The sequence below is a fragment of the Archocentrus centrarchus genome, chromosome 9, assembly GCF_007364275.1.
Source record: "Archocentrus centrarchus isolate MPI-CPG fArcCen1 chromosome 9, fArcCen1, whole genome shotgun sequence".
NCBI classification, from domain to species: domain Eukaryota; kingdom Metazoa; phylum Chordata; class Actinopteri; order Cichliformes; family Cichlidae; genus Archocentrus; species Archocentrus centrarchus.
This window is the reverse complement of record NC_044354.1, coordinates 22,867,352-22,885,322: the sequence shown is the minus strand read 5'-3', so window position 1 is coordinate 22,885,322 and position 17,971 is coordinate 22,867,352. Positions and strand designations below refer to the sequence as shown.

The 17,971-nt window shown below is 41.2% G+C and overlaps 1 protein-coding gene across 1 annotated transcript; it reads left to right on the top strand.

Annotated features, from left to right (window-relative positions):
* The first annotated feature begins 8,668 nt into the window (after positions 1-8,668).
* On the top strand, positions 8,669-10,899 carry npy8br (neuropeptide Y receptor Y8b). Its single transcript, XM_030737654.1, has one exon. It carries the CDS (start codon positions 8,672-8,674, stop codon positions 9,773-9,775), a length of 1,104 nt encoding a protein of 367 aa, XP_030593514.1. The 5' UTR covers positions 8,669-8,671; the 3' UTR covers positions 9,776-10,899.
* Positions 10,900-17,971: the final 7,072 nt, after the last annotated feature.

The following is a 17,971-nucleotide window of genomic DNA, read 5'->3' as shown; positions in this document are numbered from 1 at the left end:
ATAAGACCATCCTTAGAGAGTGACAGGTGGGAGCTGTCTTATTCAAATCTCTGACATCTAAGATGTGGTGTTCTCATTCCTACTGAAGCATCCTGCCACAAATATACAGAGTTCTCTAAGGCCTTAAAAAATGGCTGCATCTACCCGTGAGTCTGGCAAGATGTCCAAATACTTTGAAAGAAGTCCTTCACTTTTAAAGAAAAAAAGTGGAAAAGATCATCTGCCAGTTACTTTGAGACCTCCTACCTCTCCAAATTCAGCCTAAGTAGAGCCTCGTACCAACTGTGATTCATGGTGGTGGAAATGCTATGGTTTGTGGTTGCTTCACTCCCCTCTGGGACTGGGCAGCTTGCAGTCACTGATTCAGCTACAAATTCTGCATCATATCAAGTGTGAGGCCATCTGCTTGAAAGCTGGAGCATATCCTTACTTTTTTCATTAAAGGATATTAAATCTCTTGATATTTCTGCTCAATAAATTCTTTTTTTAAAATTGCCCAGTTTGCTTGTGTTCACTTATGACACTGATGTGTGAAAGTGGATCAAATAGTTGCATTTTTGAATATGTCAAAAGCCAAAAGGTTCAATATACATAAACATGACGATAAAATACTGCAATCAAAACTGGTCTCATTTTCTCACAAAGTTTCTACTTCTCTGAATGACAGCATGGGAAGCAGGACAGCTTTTGGTTCATTAGTGCATTCATCACACTTTATAAAATCAGCACATGCATGTATGCCTAAGGCTCCTTATCACTGCCTGACATATGGATGTATTTATACTAACTAATATGTGCTGCAATATTAAATACTGGCATGGAACATGACTGACTGATTCTTTTTGTCCCGATCATTTCATGCTGTAAACAGGGCCATAAACTGGTCCCCTAAAAGAAAGACCTTGAGCTAATCTGATTGAAACGTGTGTGAAAGTTAAACACGAAGACCTGTTAAAATTTACAACATTGTCACTATCAATACATAGTGTATCAATGTTGTCTTAAATGTTATCTGTGAAACAAATGACCATAATTTCTTTTGGGCTTACACTTTAGTCAGCCCCAGTGCTACGAGACTGCTTTTTATGTTAACAAGGTTAATAAAAACATGGTTAATAAGGCTGACTAAAAGAAAACGAAGAGACACGATGCTACTGCTCAGCAGGAGAGAAATGCTGGAAAGAGCTTGGTCTTCACAAGGTCACATGTAGGGAGGTTTCCAGAATATCTGTAGAGCTCTGCAGGAATTCAAACATAGCACCCCTGAACAGCTGCAGGCTGATTTTTGGAAACCTCTAAATTAAAGAGATATCAGTGTCACATGAAAGGCTGTCTACAAGTATGCTGTATACATGGGGCACTCAACCTGTGATTTCACTCCAGGTCAGAAAAAAATGCATCAACACTCTGTTCAAAGACTTTCTGACTCCCCTTTGTCCCACCAGGCATCTGCAAGATGCAAAACCTCAGAGCGATAAGCACCTGGAACAGCATCTTGGCCCAGACTGGCCCGGTCACCCTCGTAAATCATCACTTCTTCATAAGCACACTGTTTGCGATAACCTATCTCCATGAAACATCTGATGTCACCCTCAGCATCAGATGTTAAAAGTTCTCAGTCTTTTCTAAGTTTTCTTTTAACTTGGAGATATTCACTGGCCACTTTATTAGGTACAACACTGAACTGTTCATTAATGCAGATCTCTAATCGGCCAATCGCGTGGTAGCAACTCCATGCATGTAGGCATGACAACCAAGACAACCTGATAAATATAAGGAAGAAAGGTGACTTAAGTGACTTTAAATGTGGCGTGGTTGTTGGTGCCAGACGGGCTGCTCTGAGTATTTCAGAAACTGATGATCTATTGGAATTTTTCCACACAACCATCTGTGGGGTTTACTGGGAATGATCCAAAAAAGAGAAAATATCCAGTGAGCGGCAGCTCTCTAGGAGAAAATGTCTTTTTGATCCCAGAGGTCAGACAAGAATGGCTGAACTGCTTCGAGATGATAGGAAGGCCCGTGTTACAACCAAGGTGTGCAGAAGAGCATCTCTGAATGCACAGCATGTCAAACGGTGAAGCAGATGGGCTACAGCAGCAGAAGACCACACTGGACGGCAGTCCTGTCAGATAAGAACAGGAATTTGCACGAGCCAAAACAATGTAAAGGATTCTTTGGTAAAGGAATAACTGTGCATGATTGATTGATTGATTGATTGAAAATTCTGAAGGGGTGCACTGAAAGATTTGTGTTCAGATCCAAGTTAATGATGGCTTGATGAGTTTCCTACCTGAGGTTCATTTCCAAAGTATTTGGAACCAAGAGAGTTGCTGGGAGACCTGAGCACCATTGAAAGTTAAATTAAACTTTATTTGATCACAGGCTCTTGCCTAATATCTTAAATTGTTTTGTTGTTATTAAGGTTCTGTTTTATTGGGTATTTTGCTAATGGTAATAGAGTGCAATCCAAGTAATCTGTTTATGTGATTAGTTTTGTTGATCAGGCCACTCTGCACAATGGTATGACTTTCTTTCTTTCTTTCTTTCTTTCTTTCTTTCTTTCTTTCTTTCTTTCTTTCTTTCTTTCTTTCTTTCTTTCTTTCTTTCTTTCTTTCTTTCTTTCTTTCTTTCTTTCTTTCTTTCTTTCTTTACCTACCTACATATAAATGCAACTGAGCAAAGTGTGAAGTTTCACAGAGCCACCCCGTCTTTCCTTATTTTGGCTTGCTGGTGTTAAAAACTGTTCAAAGCTTCACTGCCCAGTAGAGGATATTAAAAGTTTTTGTCAACACAAAAAGTCATATGAAAACAGGCTGATATACCAGATCTGCAGCTCCCTATTTTCTAGTTAACATGAATATGGAGAGCTAATGGGGTAGAGTACTTTATTAATTTACATTGGCACGCATACATAAAATTAACAATCTTCCCACAAGGACCACTTACCTTATGTAATATCAGTCTTCATCCCAATATGGCCATATGAGAACTGAGTGTTGTGCAAATGCACAGAGGATAGGAGACTAAATAGTAGATAGTATGTCCCAACTACAATAAGTGATCAAAGAGCGGTCAAACATTTCATGCGATAGGAAGATGATATTTCTAAAATGTTTGGAACATGCTATCTGTTTCTTGTTCTACCTTATCATGTAATGTGGAACAAACCTTCTCCTGTGTTCTGTTTGCGTACACTGTGACAGAATTTTTGGCTCGAGAAACAATGTTCCCTTATCCACGAGAAGCCTTTTCAGATTGCACAGACTTCCTCGTACCGAATCAAGCTGTCGCTTCAATCAAAAACAATTTCATGTCACAATAGTGCACAACTGTCTAGACGTGTGAGATTTGCTCTAAGAAATGCTTTCTTCTCTCCTTCCATCAAAACAACTCCAGTTCAAAGAAAACTCAAAATGTGACTGACAGCAGAGTTGATTGCACCAAGAGCCAAATAATATTGCAATATTGCAGTCCTGCAATAATGTTCAGACAGTATTTTTTTCTTCCATTTCAGCATTACTGCTCTTCTCTGCAAAATATGTGCATAGATTTGTCATCTTGAATGACTTGACACCCGTGTCCCTATGTCAAGTAAACACCCACAGAGCTCTGGTGGCAAGTCATTACACCGTTCTGCCTCTCAGACAAACAGCTATTACTGCTATCTCAAACAGGCTCCTCTTCAAACAGGAGTGTGTGGGGACAGTGTGAAGAAGCAGTAAAGAATCTGTTGCACAAGCAAGGGAGGTGCAAAAAATGGGTTTAAAATAGTTCTAGGTGTTAGCTGCAGAGGGATCTGAGCTGGGAGCTGAATCGTGATGATGCTTCAGTCGGTTTGGGTGTAGAAATCCTATGAAAGGTGCATATGGCAGATGCAGAGAACATTGCCCCTGGGTGGTTTGTAGATCTGTAGATATGAGACATTTCACATGCAACCACAAGGCTAGTGATCTTTGCAACTAATGGGGAACTTTGTTTATGCCTTAATACATGCAGTCTATCAATATTCATTATTAAACGCTGGCAGCAGATACATTTAAGATGTATCACACTGGTTTTGGTGACACAGCACACCGAATGTTTTAGGCACATTAGATGCTGACATTCACATTAATCCCAAATTCATTCTGCAGGACTGTAATGAGTGAAATCTGTGCCTGAATTTCTCAGTTAGCTACTATATAGTCATATGAACACTCATTTGATTCCAGTTGTTCCCTATATGGAAACAAAGCACAATGTAATACACAGTACCTGTAAAAAAAGATGCAAATATGCATGGACATAGAGAGGTTGTACAATTCTAACAAGCTTGAACGTCAATATTTGGTATGAACACTTTTATTCTTCAACACAGCCTGAACTCTTTTGGGCAGCTCTCTTTCTTTTTTAAGTAGTCTTCAGGAACAGTTCTCCAGGCTTCTTGAAGGATGTTCAAAGCTCTTCTTTGGATGTTGGCTGCCTTTTGTTCAGTTCTCTGTCAAGATGATCCCACACTGCTTCAGTAATGTTGAGGTCCAGGCTCTGGGGAGCCCAATTCATGACTGATAGTGTTGCTTTGTGTGTTTTTCTATCCAGGTATGGTTTTACTGCATTGGCAGTGTGTTTAGGATCATTGTTGTGATGAAAAATGAAGCCACTGCCAATCAGACACTTTCCAGATGGTACTGTATGGTGGAAAATCTAACAATATTTTTCTGCATTCATAATTCCATCAATTTTGACAAGATCTCCAGCACCACTGTGAGAAATGCAGCCCCAAACTACGACAGAGCCTCAATCGTGTTTTATAGGAGGCTGTAGACACTTGCTGTTGTACCACTCTCCTGACCTCCTCTGTACATATCAAAGACAATTTGAAGCAGAAATTTCAAATTTGGATTCATCACTCCATCAGACCTGTTGCCACTGATTTTCAGTCCAGTTTTTGTGTAATGTGGCATAATTCAGCCTTTTCTCCCTGTCCTTGAGAATGGCTTCTTGACAGCCACCCTTCCACTGAGACCATTTCTGATGAGGCTTCAACGAACCATAGATGGATCAGCTGAAGCGCCACATGCATCTCTCAGCTCCTGTTTCTTTGCTGGAATTTCTCCTATTATCTAAGGACATGACTTTCAGATAGATTTTAGCCTTCCAACTTCTTCTTTTGTCCTCCACTTGTCCAGTTTCCTCACATTTTTTAAGGATACACTGCTCACTTTGCTGAGATATGCCCAGTTTTCAGCTAAAAGCTCTTTGGGAATCACTTTGTTGATGCAAAAATAATATTTTATATCTGTCAAACTGTGTTATTTTTGACATTTTTTTTTCTTTTACAGATTTAACCAAAGAAATAATGTGTTTTGTGACAGGCTGACAGTAACAAAGTGCCTAAAGATACAATTTAAAATTGGATCTTTGCGAAGTTGTCTGTTATGTGTAGACATAACAGTGGTTCATCCATTGAGTTAAGTGCATTTTTATGCTTGAATGATTCAAGCCTTTCAAGTCTCTGAAAATGATCAGGTCCAAGGACTGGACTGAAATAGAGTCTAAAAGCAGCCAGTGTCCAAATAAAAACTTTGAAAGAACTTCAGAAAGCCTGAAGAACTATTGTTCAAGACCACTTTAAAAATTACAGGACTGCTTGGAAGGAAAACATAAAGAAATGAGGGGGTGGCTCAAGACTTTTGCACAGCCCTATAGTTCATTCTATCTTTGTAGATATTATCCCTATCTGAATATATTACTGTGATATTACGGTAAGTTCTCATTTGGGAAACAAGAAAGGTTTACCTCATTATGCGAAGGTTCCGCGTGCCCCTTTTCAAAGAAATAAGAGCTAAAGTCACCATTACGTTTCTTCAGGCTTCAGGTGGGTACGACCAGCCCAAGTCTGGGTGAACAAACCAATGTATCAAATAACTGAATTTCCCCATTGGCCTCCTGTGCAAGTGCGTGCGCGCGTGAGTGTGCATGCGTGCATGCGTGCGCGCGCGCGTGCCAACCACGGAGAACTTATTATGTAAGATGTTCCCAGTCGCATCCCCGCCTGTGAGTGTGAGGCATGAGGTCGCTTTAAGAGATATCTCAGCTCCTACCAGTGGTCCTGGGAGGACACCTCCTACCTTCTCCTCCTCGACCACAAACTCTCAGTTTTGTCTCACCTGGTGCGAAGCAGCGCTAGAAGTCCCCGAAGAAATAATACTCGGTAAGAAACCGTGGCTAATTAGAATATGCCATTTTCTCTTGCCTCTAACTCTTGCAGGTGGCGATGAGAGTAAGTACTCATAATTTCCAGTAAGGTCTTTTTTTATGCATATATATATCATATGCTTAAACAAAGCCCCAATGATCTTATTCAGTGTAATATCTCTCTGTAGGTTCGTGCGTTCTTGCGCATATAGTTTTAATAACCTTGTCGCTCGCGCTGGGATTGTGAATTTCCTGCGCTGTCAGTCCAGTGGGATTTCCTCTCCTTTCTAATATTTAGCCCCCTAGTCAGACGGCTCTCCAAATGAAATGCTAAAAAGTGTAAGTGTCGTTTTTTATTGGACACTGAGCGGGTTTTGATGTGGAAATGATTGATGAGTCCCCCCCTCCGGACAGGAGAGCAGTGGGCGCTTACGAACAGAGGTCTTATTCACCTGTCCGGAGCTGAGAAAGTCCGCCGAAGTGCGAGCAGACACACAGCTGCAGAGGGACAGTGCGATCCAGGACAGCTACAGAGACCGAGGGTAGGGCACACGCACAAACACACACGCTAGCAGCCACTCACACTTTTCATTGATTTATGCGATTCAGCCTCTGTAATAATGTTTGCATGCGCCGACTTTGTGTCTTGACGAAGTTATTTGGTGTGGTGACAGAGTGGAGCTAATATTGGGAGTGTGTGTGTGTGTGTGTGTTTCTTTTTGGGGGTTGGGGTTGGGGGGTGGGGGTCAATATTTTTACATTCATCACTACTCCGAGACAAATCCCCATGAGCTATAATTTCGCTGTCTGTTTTTCTGCGGTGACTTCACAAATTCCTCTAATTCAGACTTTAAAAATTTTTTTTTTATTTTTAACCCTGCAGGGTGTCTCCCTGTGTGTAATCTGGTAATAATCAGTATAATTTGCACATTAAGGATGAAATCTCATGTCAGCTTTTAACGATTTTCTCAGCAACATTCTTGTTACTTTGATTTGACTCCTCTGCCTGCAGACACCACACAACGGAAAGCACTGCATCACTCCACGAGTCCAAATTCTGTCGTGAATATTCTGCATCAAGGCTGAAGGATGGCTACATGTTGGCCACATGTCTTGAAACTGAGCCAGATTTTTGTACATTTGGCACCCAGGAGAAGCTTGTGTAGCACAAACAAATTTAGGTGATATTTGCCCTTTAAGTTCAAGTATTTACTTACATTATTCTGAGTCTACATGTAATTACCACAGACAAAGCCACACATTCTAACAGGACATCAGGGCTCATAATAGAGACAGCCACAAGCAATTAATGTTCTACCTGTCAACATTTATCATTGTTAAGGAGTCCTCAATTAAAAATGATAAATCCTTTGCATCCTGGTGATTTCATCCTGTCAGCATGTTGCACAACTAATTTCTAGGGAATTGAGCTGTGGGCAAAACATCTCAGTTAATCAGCGCTCTTTTCACTGCTGTGCATACACACTTATAATAATTATACACATATGGACACATCCGCACACACACAGATTCAGAAGTTCTTGGCCTTGGTGTAATGGAATTGTATCTCTGCTGTGTTTCCCATTTCAGTCGTTTCTCGGGAGCTGTAAGGGCTGGGGAGCTTCTGTGAGTGTTCAGTGACAATGAAAGGTGTCACGGACAGAATAAATTCCCACTGTTGAGAAGAGTGTGTGTGCATGTGTGTGTGTGTGTGTGTGTGTGTGGAGGGTGGTGATTGTTTCTGAAAGAGCAGTCGTTATCACCGTTATTGTGATGGAAATTTGAAGCAGCGTGCCATTAAAGCAATGCCACAAAAACCTAGATCTGTGCTTTTTCTCTTGATGATATTCCATCAGCGCATCATTTGTTCTCATTGCATGTGAGGAGCTATAAAAAAAAAAAAAAGAAAGAATAAAAAAGGTGATAGTGGTGGTGGTGGTGGGGTGTTCTGCTTGTTGCTTCATGATACCTGCATAGCAAGATTTATTCCTTTCATTAATTTCTGTTTTTGTTATATTGAAACTACTTTCACTGTGTATGAAGTTGAAGTTGCGATACTGAACGCACTAAAAAAAGACATTTGTGGAATGATATTCTGACGCACTGCACATTTCAAAATCCTATTCTGCAGCATGGCAATCAGTTCTAATGGTGAAATGAGCTTTTTAGCAAGCAAGGGTCAATTTCTTTTCATGCCTGAATGTTCATGGGAGCTACATTTTAATTTGATTTTAATTTCTTAAAATTCCATTACTGTCAAAATTTAAAAAAAAACCCTCTATGATTGACATTTTTTTTTAAAGGTTGCTCATTTCTTTCTTTTTTGCAGATTGCGAATGAAGACTGCTGTACAGACTGCCTGAGCTTAAGGATTAGGGGGGAAACTCTTTTAAAAACTCAAGTATTGTTCATGAAATTATTACAGCAGGTGCTGCAAAACAATTCCGTTTGATTAGTCATCTGCATTTGAAGTGAGCCTGGGAAAACCGTCATGGAGCTGCAGCACAGCACCAATCACAACCAAGCCTTGTGGAAAGACATACAGTGGAACTCGACCGAGGACTGCTCGATGTCAGTGAGTGGCACCACTTTGCTCATCATTGCTTACAGCACAGTCATGGCAGTGGGTCTCATTGGAAACTCCTGCCTGGTATTTGTCATCACACGGCACAAAGAGATGCACAACGTGACCAACATCTTTATTGTCAACCTGTCTTGCTCAGACATTCTCATGTGTATTATATGCCTGCCAGTCACGATTATCTACACACTAATGGACCACTGGATCTTAGGAGAAGCCCTCTGCAAGCTCACACCTTTCATCCAGTGCATATCAATCACTGTCTCCATCTTCTCCCTCGTTCTGATTGCCATGGAGCGCTACCAGCTGATTGTCCACCCGACAGGTTGGAAACCCATGGTAGCCCAGTCCTACTTGGCTGTAGCTATCACCTGGATTGTGGCTTGTCTGATGTCAGTGCCTTTGCTTTCGTACAGCGTACTCACTTTGCCCTTTCAGAACTTCAGCACCCCCCTTCCAATAAACGACAACCTTATTTGTATGGAGCTGTGGCCATCGGTTAAGGAACGACGGGCTTACTTCACCTCCCTGCTTGTCTTCCAGTACTTCCTTCCTCTCATCCTCATCATGGTCTGCTACCTGCACGTCTATTTTCGCCTAAGGAGGAGGAAGGACATGGTGGAGCGTGGCAGGAACACTACTCAAAAAAAGAACAAGGGCTCCACTAGGATCAACACCATGTTAGTTGCCATAGTCGTGGCCTTTGCCCTGTCCTGGCTCCCTCTCAACATCTTCAACACAGTGTTTGACTGGCACCACGAGATCATCCCGTCTTGCAGCCATGACATCATCTTCTCACTGTGCCATCTCACTGCCATGAGCTCCACCTGTGTCAACCCAATCATCTATGGCTTCCTCAACAGCAATTTCCAGAAACAGCTCAAGTCCACGCTGTTGCGCTGTCGCTGCTGGGGTGTGGTGGAGAGGTACGAGAGTGTGCCGCTCTCCACCGTCAGCACAGAGATCACCAAGGGGTCGATCTTAAGCAATGGATCTATCAGCAACAACACATAAACCCATGCCTTTTTCAGTGAAAGACAAAGACAGCAGCTGGTGCTCTTCAGCCTTCATTGTGTCATTCTCTGGAGATTTTGTTTCTTTCTTGGGTTGACATTTGCAAGGTAGAAACCTCAGGATAGCAATCCAGAGGGAGCAGGCTGAAGAGCCCGAAGCAGGATGGCACGTTGCCCTCCAATCAGTATGAGTTCGCATATAAGAGGAAGCAGATAACACAGTGATGGTGCAAAGGTTGGATGGGTTTACAGGACAAGTGAAAACACTTAACTGAACACTTCTACAGTCTGTATAGTCCTTTCCCTCGCGTGCCACTGCATTTACAAATGAAGAGACATCTTTTACTCTGTTACACCATGTATCACGTTTTCTCTCTGAAGGATCTGTTTGGAAATTATGCTTAAATGAATATCAGCTGTCTGGCTTTCACACTTCCACCTGCTTTAAATGTGATGAACCCCAAGAGGGTGCTGGAAGGACAAAGGGGTCGGGGAGCAGCAAATGTTCTTTTCAATTCTGCTGTGTTGGTGTTAATAGTAAAGATGAACAACATCAAGGGGTTGTGAACTGCGATGTGTAAATGATTATCAACAGACTAGCTTAATACAGAACTGAAAGAGGGAACATTTGTGCATTAGATGTAGCTCTAGGCGTTCATGCACAGGATTTTAATGCATTTCTTATTACCTAAACCTGCCACCGCCATCGCTGTAATGGTCTTTTCCAGAGAGCCTTGGCAAGAGCTCTGTACATTTCATGCTGTCTGACACGTCCGTGCTCCTGTATATATACATATGTGAGAGGGGGACGGAGTTTCTTGTAAATTGTGCCATACAACAGCCATTTCTCAACTGCAATAAAACAAAATTAAAGTGGCAGTAAAGGACGGAGCGGGTTCCTTCCGTTGTACATAACATATGGCACAGTTACAGCGTGTGGTGGACAATAACAAGCACTGTGTAGCATAGCAAGTATCTCTTGGAAACCTGTGTTGTTGTAATATTTGGTTCACTGTTTCACGTTTAGCCCCTGTACTGATTTTTTTTCTTTGTTTCTGCCTTGCTTGACGTACTGATTTTCAGCTGCCACCTCGCAGGTGAAGTTATCCAGTAAATGAAAAAAGAAATGCATCACTGCTCCTGAGTCCCCCATGGGAAAAAAATGCTACTCTGTGACCAGAGGGTCAGTCAGCTATCACTGGTTTGATATGATGTTCTTGTATATATAATGTACATAGGGAAAAAAAAAACCCTTCACTTCTAAATATTAAATATTTCAAACTCTTTGTTTCTTTCTGAGGTCAAATTCTGTGTGCTGCTTCTGTGTGCATTATTTAGGGGGGGAAGTCTGAGATCACAACAAATTTTGGATGCACTCGTAGTGTTGAATAAATCAGTGTTGTGTTTGGTGCAATAGATGTTAAACAGCGTGGGGTGGGAGGAAAATGTATGAGAGATCAATGGGAATCAGTGCTGAATATTCATACTCGGGGAATGCCTGCTAACGCTTCGTCCTGTCTGAAAGGAAGATCAAAGACCAAAAGAGAGAGATTGAGAAGCAAGTTGTTTTTTCTTTTTTGTTTTTTTTGCTGCCAGGTGCCTTGTAGCTTTTATGGTATTTCAGGAGGTCGAGTGTAAGATGCTTTCACATCTTACAAAAAGCCAAACCTATTCACCTGCCAAGCTGTTTTCCAAAGGCAGCTTAGCCCCAAAGAGAGCTCTTGGGTCCTTGTCAGCATAATTGACTGCATGCTTCTGCTGGCCTGTGCTGCCCTTTACTGACTTCCAGTCCCCTCTCCTCTCCCACATTTCACTCCTCTAGCCTGCCTTTCCTTTTAGAACACCACCGAGTGAAGCTGCAGCGTTCATTTTTCCTTGCAATAAAGGACCCAAGATGCCGGAGGTACTGGCGTACTCTGGCAGCACTTGACAATGAGTGGAACATAAATTAGCCTTTTTTTTTTTTTTTTTACATTGTTATCCATTGCAACCCGTTCTACGGGCACATTACTGTGCTATGAAATGAAGCTCAGCTGGAGACAAACACTTAATGAGTCCACAGGGCCAGACTCTCCTTGTCTGTGGAGCAGTTCCAGGAAGACTGAGATCTTGGCTCTGTGCATTTTAATTTAGAGAGTTTCTCATTTAAAAAAAAAAAAAAATCTCCCTAGATCACAGGAACAACATGAACTAGTTGGGCAGAGATTTGCTCAAGCTGTTGTTTTGAGCATTTCAATTCTCCTCAGTCATATTTTTGCTCTCCTTTCAACAGTAAGAATAATGCATAATTCATTTTGCTTTACCTTGTGTCAATATTCATAGCAATAGGATCAATATTATACAGTGGGAGTCTGAGAGGTTCATTCTGCCTGTGCCAAAGGATTTGTGAAGAATTATAATATAGAGGTGCTACATAATGATTTTTCACCTCATACTCTTGCCTGCAATCTCATGAGACAAAGTCAATGACACCTCTGATCCCGGGTGAGAAAGAACTAATCATTAGATTTGGCAGATGAAAAGGTCAAAAGGAGACCTGCTGCTGACTTTAGAATCCCAGTCTTTGTGCTGGTGTGCAAATGACATCCGTGGGATTCACCAGAACATGCAGGGCGCTCATTTACAGGTCAAACACATAGATCAGCTTGGTCAATATTTTCTTGTTCCCTTATCATTCTGTTGAATCGCCCTGATGGTCCCACCTTGCATTCATCAGATCTTTGAGGGAAGCTTTATCTGTGGTGATAGTTCCCAGTTTCATCCACCTATTAGTACAGACATCATGACAGCGTGAATCCATGACCGCCTCCAGAATCAATTCTGCATGTCTCTGGTATTTAAATACATCTAGAAATATCCATCATAGACTGCAAGATATTTCCTGCCTTCAGTTAACTTTGTGTCTCCTGTACTATTCAAAATAATACACACACACACACACACACACGCACGCACAAGCACACACATACAGTTGCTTCTTGCATAATGCAAACAGACTTGACAGCTTGGAATGGCAACTCCCTGATTGGTGTTGGCCAGTTTTTCCTCACGATTGGTTTTGCATTGCCTGCATGAATAGATAGATAGATAGATAGATAGATAGATATATAGATAGATAGATAGATAGATAGATAGATAGATAGATAGATAGATAGATAGATAGATAGATAGATAGATAGATAGATAGATAGATAGATAGATAGATAGATAGATAGATAGATAGATAGATAGATAGATAGATAGATAGATAGGGTCTTGGCCTCTACGTCTGACCTTCTATTTTCTTTGATTGAAGAAAAGACCACAGCCTCTTTTAGTTGCCTAGTTACAGCTTCCTCAGGGTATTCAGTGGGTCTCCTTCAAGCTGACACAGAGCGCGGAGCTATTAAAGTCACTTTATTAAACACTGACAGAGGAGCTACGCCAGGCTGAAGCAGTTCAGTGGACCCATCTCAGCCAGACAGCTCAACGCAAGACATTATTGCTGAGGATGCTTGATGACGCACAACAACTTTCCTTTTGACTTGCACTGGCTTGTGATAGTTACCTCACTGCAAGCAGTCATTTCTCGAGCATTTTCAGAAGTCATAACAGGAAAAGCACAGGCGTGTCAAGCTATATTCTTATTGATGTAAGTCATTTGCCCGTGTCAAGGCCAGTTTTGTATTGCATGGGTTACAAGGACACAAAGAGGAACAGCATTGTCAAAGGAACAGTTTATTATTTTTGCAAAGCTGCAAGAACCAAATTGGAATTTTCATCCCATTCTCAAGTCTGAAAAGCAAATATGTGTGTGTGTGAGCCAGATGCTGTTGTTTACACTGACTGCACAAATGTACGAGTGCTAACAGGTGGATTTTGTTCAATTTTAGACTGAGCAGTACCAGCTTTTTTTTTTTTTAAAGCAAAGCTAAGCTAACCATTTACTGATGGTAGCTTAAATTTTCTTTGTATGTTACAGACATAAGAGAGTCAGTAATGGAAATAACTGACTTTCCAATGTTCCCCAGACCTACATACGTGCTTGCTTGATCGTGTTCCCAGATTTATGGTTTATGTTTATCCACAGAACCAATCACACTTTAAAATCTCATCCAGTTCAGCACCCTTTTTTGCTTCACAATCCGATCAGTTATTAGTGATTGGTTTGTTTTCTGTTATTTTTGAAACCTTGCTTATATTAAAAAAAAACAAACAAACAAAAAACAGGATGATATTTATAAAAGACTGAAGGGTGTGTGTTCACAAAGCATTCACCTGGGGGGAACAATGCACCTTGGGGAAAGCACTCCCAACAGACTACATGAGGCCACCTGCAGATCCTCATAGCTTAAAGACTGAAAATAGGAAAATTTGGGTCCTGATGAAGATTGCCTGAAGTGTAAAGATTACATTTGCATGGATAGTGGATATTTGTTTTTTTTTTTTTCAGTTTCTATGTAAAGATACAGCAGATAACCCTCTGCAAGTAAAAACAAGACTTTCCCTAAAATGCTGAATTTCCATGTAATTTGTTTGCAATTTGCTTTCTCTTGACTACGACACATAAAATTTGGTCTCTGGTTTCAAAGTCTACAGAGTCTGCCAGGGTTCAAGTTCGCTGTTCTCCTTTATTAGTTCATCCTTTCTCAGGCTGGTCTCAGTGAGACTAATTAGAAGTAACCTGGTGGGCCTCACAGCTGGGGGAGTCCATGCTCAGCAGGGTCTGCGTCTCCAGCAAGGGGCCCATTTCCTTGATCAGAGTGATTTGAAATCTGCTGTGATGTTCCTCTTTAGGAAAACCGCAAAAATAAAGTTTATTTTTGTACATGATGTTTGACATTTGAAATGGAGGGTGGTTACTGTACATGAGGGAATTGATCTTGGGTCGATATGTCGTGCCCTGCTGTGCTGTTGCTTTTCATAGATTCAGAACCTTATCAAACCCCTTTAAATAAAAGACAATACTTGGTCCGTGTGGTGTCGACTGTATGTTCAGTGAAAGTAGCTGCAATCTCATCAGTAACTACGGAAACGATTTTCTGTCATGTGTGTTTGCCGAGTAACACCAGAGTGACGGACAGATTGAACCACTGTGAAAAACAAACTTTCCACTGACGATAAGAGTGTGGCAACCCCACTCGCTCTTCAGCAGGATATTACAGGCTGTTGTATCACTGTCAAATCACCATGATGAATAAACTTCGATTTCTTATTCGGTTTGTTTAAATTCGAAGCACACATGTGGCCGGGTCGAATAATTGTGCTTATCAAACCATAAATAAGCGCTTTTATAATGCAGAGGAGATTGTGGAGTGTACATGCAATGCACCAAGCAAGCAATGAGCTATTGCGATACAGTAAATTGGATTCTGTTGTTGAACAAACACAGTAAAGTACAGTGCATTTCAATAAACGGAGCTCTTGACGCGATCTGGTACAGGAAAAAAAAACCAAACAAAAAAAAACTTTACAGCACATAAAACCTCAGAGAGGATACGCAGACTTTATTAAATTGCAGCTCAGTTTATGAACATGGCAGGTACAAAAACATCACACCCAGAGCAAAAACTGTAAGGATGGAGTTTCATGTTGTTTTCTCGCACCCCCTGGTGGCTGGAGACACTGCATAAGGTACTTGTGGATGACGTTGGAGCAGAAAAGAAGCATTTTTTAAAAATATATTTTTACATTGATTTAAACTACAAAACTCAAACAAAATAACATTTTCTTAGAGTGCATGCGCCCCTGATTTTTAATTGACCGACACACACATCTGCTGAGTGGATTTGGTTGTAATGAGTGGAGTACAGGAGCACCAACTTTTGTTTAATACTTAAACAAAACCCATGTTCAAAGGCAGTGTTGGAACAAACTGTGCTACCACACCCTCTGATGCATTATTTGGACAAAAAAGACAGGCCAACAGGGCAGACTGGTTGGTCTGGGTTCATTCTACAGAAAAATAATGGCAGGCATTCAGTTGACGGCAGACCGGCACAGTCGCCAGACTCAAACCCCATCAATGTTTGGGATGAAGCAGACAGATGGGTGACAGCAAAGCAATTTACAGGCGAAGCACATTTGTGGGAGCAGCATTGCAAGAATAGTGAAAAGGCAAGTGAGTGAGAGAGAGAGCGATGGAGGACAGAAAAAAACAAGGAAGGTAAAGGAGGAAGGAAAATGAAAGAGGCAGTGGTGAGAAAAATAAAGGATTATGAAGGAAGGGCAAGGAGAGGGAATGATGAAGAAGGATTTTACAGGAAGCCTCCTCCCATGCATGACCAATACAGTCTAATTGATATTTAGATTTGCATATCTGTTTCTGAGAGATAGATGTAAAGGTTCATTAGCAAAGAAGTAAGAATAATAGAGAGAGGATAGAAAGTGTGAAATATTAATAAATATAGAAAGAAAAAAGAAAAATATTGTGGAGAAAAGGGTTGGATATGGAGAGAAAAGAAAAGGAAGAAATGGGCAGGAAAGTATAAGACTATAGGAAAATATAGGAGCATCTACGAAGGTACGGGAAGGAAAGGAAGTATAGCAGAATTTGAAAAAGGTGGGCTTCCCGTCAATGGAAGACATGATGGCAACATAGATAAAGAAAGAAGAAGGAGAAGAAGAGGAAGAAGCATAAGGAGGAGGAGGAAAAACCCATCACGGGTAGCAACAGGAGAAATGAAGGGAAACTGGGTGGGCAAAATGGAAGAAGCATGAAGGTGAAGTCAGTGGGAAAGAGAAGAATGTGGATAAGAGGGGTAGACAATGAGGAAGACAGACCAGAGATGAAGCTAGAGGGAGATAGTTGGAAGGGTAAACTCCTCCTCCTAAATGAAGATAAAAGAAAATTAAAGACAAAGTGAGAGGAAGTGTGGAGAAGAGATACAGGAAGAATAAAGACAAACCAGAAGAAGAGCGAAGACTGACAAGAGAGAGGTGGAGTTGAAAACTGAACAAGTGGAGTGACAGGCTACAGGAAAATGGATGAAGATCTGTTAGATGGCTTGATGAAAGATTGAAAAATAGGCTGAGTGGAAAAGTAAGACAATTAGGACAGAAAGGTTAAAAAAAAACAAAAGATGTGAAAGTGAAAAGTGAAAGACAGGAAGACTGAAGGTGTGTAGGATATAAGGTGGAGCAAAAACTGAATGAAAGTGGATAGAAAAGGAGGGAAGCCGAAGCAAAGAAGATAAATGCAGAAGGGGGGAAGGGAGGAGGTGCAAAGAAAATGTTAGGAGACAGTACGGTAATGGGAGAGGGTGGGACACAGAGAGAGAAGAAGCTGGAGAAGAAGATGAAAGAGAGGATAAGGTGATGAGAGAGCGGTGGGGATGGAGGAGAGGAATGTAAATTGTATGAGAAGAAGAGCAGAGAGGAAGCTGAACAAAAGAAAGAGGATGATTAGAAGATGGAACTGAAGTGTGGAGAAGAAAAAGTATGGAAGCTGACTAAAAGACTGAGACAGAAAGGGAGAAGAGGACAAGCTGTTGGTTCTGGGATAGAAGATGAGGAAGCAGGATGAGAGAAAAGGTAGATAAAGAAGGTGAAGACTCATGGGAGGATGAAAAGGAGATTGCTGATGGAGCACAATGGTGAGGAGTGGAAGTGTGAAGGAAATGGAGAGGAAGGCAGGGTTCAGAGGAAGAGGGGGTGCCAGAGGCCATGACAACTTGATAGAGGATAAAAAGGGTGAAGATGTAAAAGAAAAAATGTAAGAAAAAAATTGACAGCTGGATGGAAGAGAGAGAAAAGTCAAGGAGGCCGTGGAAGGAGGTGAAAATGAAAGAGGGGATGCTAAATACTAAACGCAAGTAGTAAAGTTAGCAAATGTAATGAAAGATGATGCAAAAAGAGAAAATATGGTTGAGAAAGTTACAGAAATGTATGAGAGGAAGGGCAGATGACTGCAGAGAGGGAGAGCGGATCCCTGGGAAAGCTGGAGAGGAAGGTTGGATGGATCAAGGAGGGAGATGATGAGAAGAAAAGAGGAGGGTTGGAGCCAGTCACAGCATCTGCTACTACACACATCTACTAAGTCACAGCTGGTAAAAAGGATTCAAATAAAGAAAATGCTTTTGATATTATGCCTTCATTAACACAAAGCCAGTTAGCTCTGAAGTTGTTTTTTTAATGTAAAAAAAATTGTATTGTGTCATTTGTAGTCACCTTCTACACAGCAATACTGAAAAGCAGAAACACCAAACAAGCCGTCTAA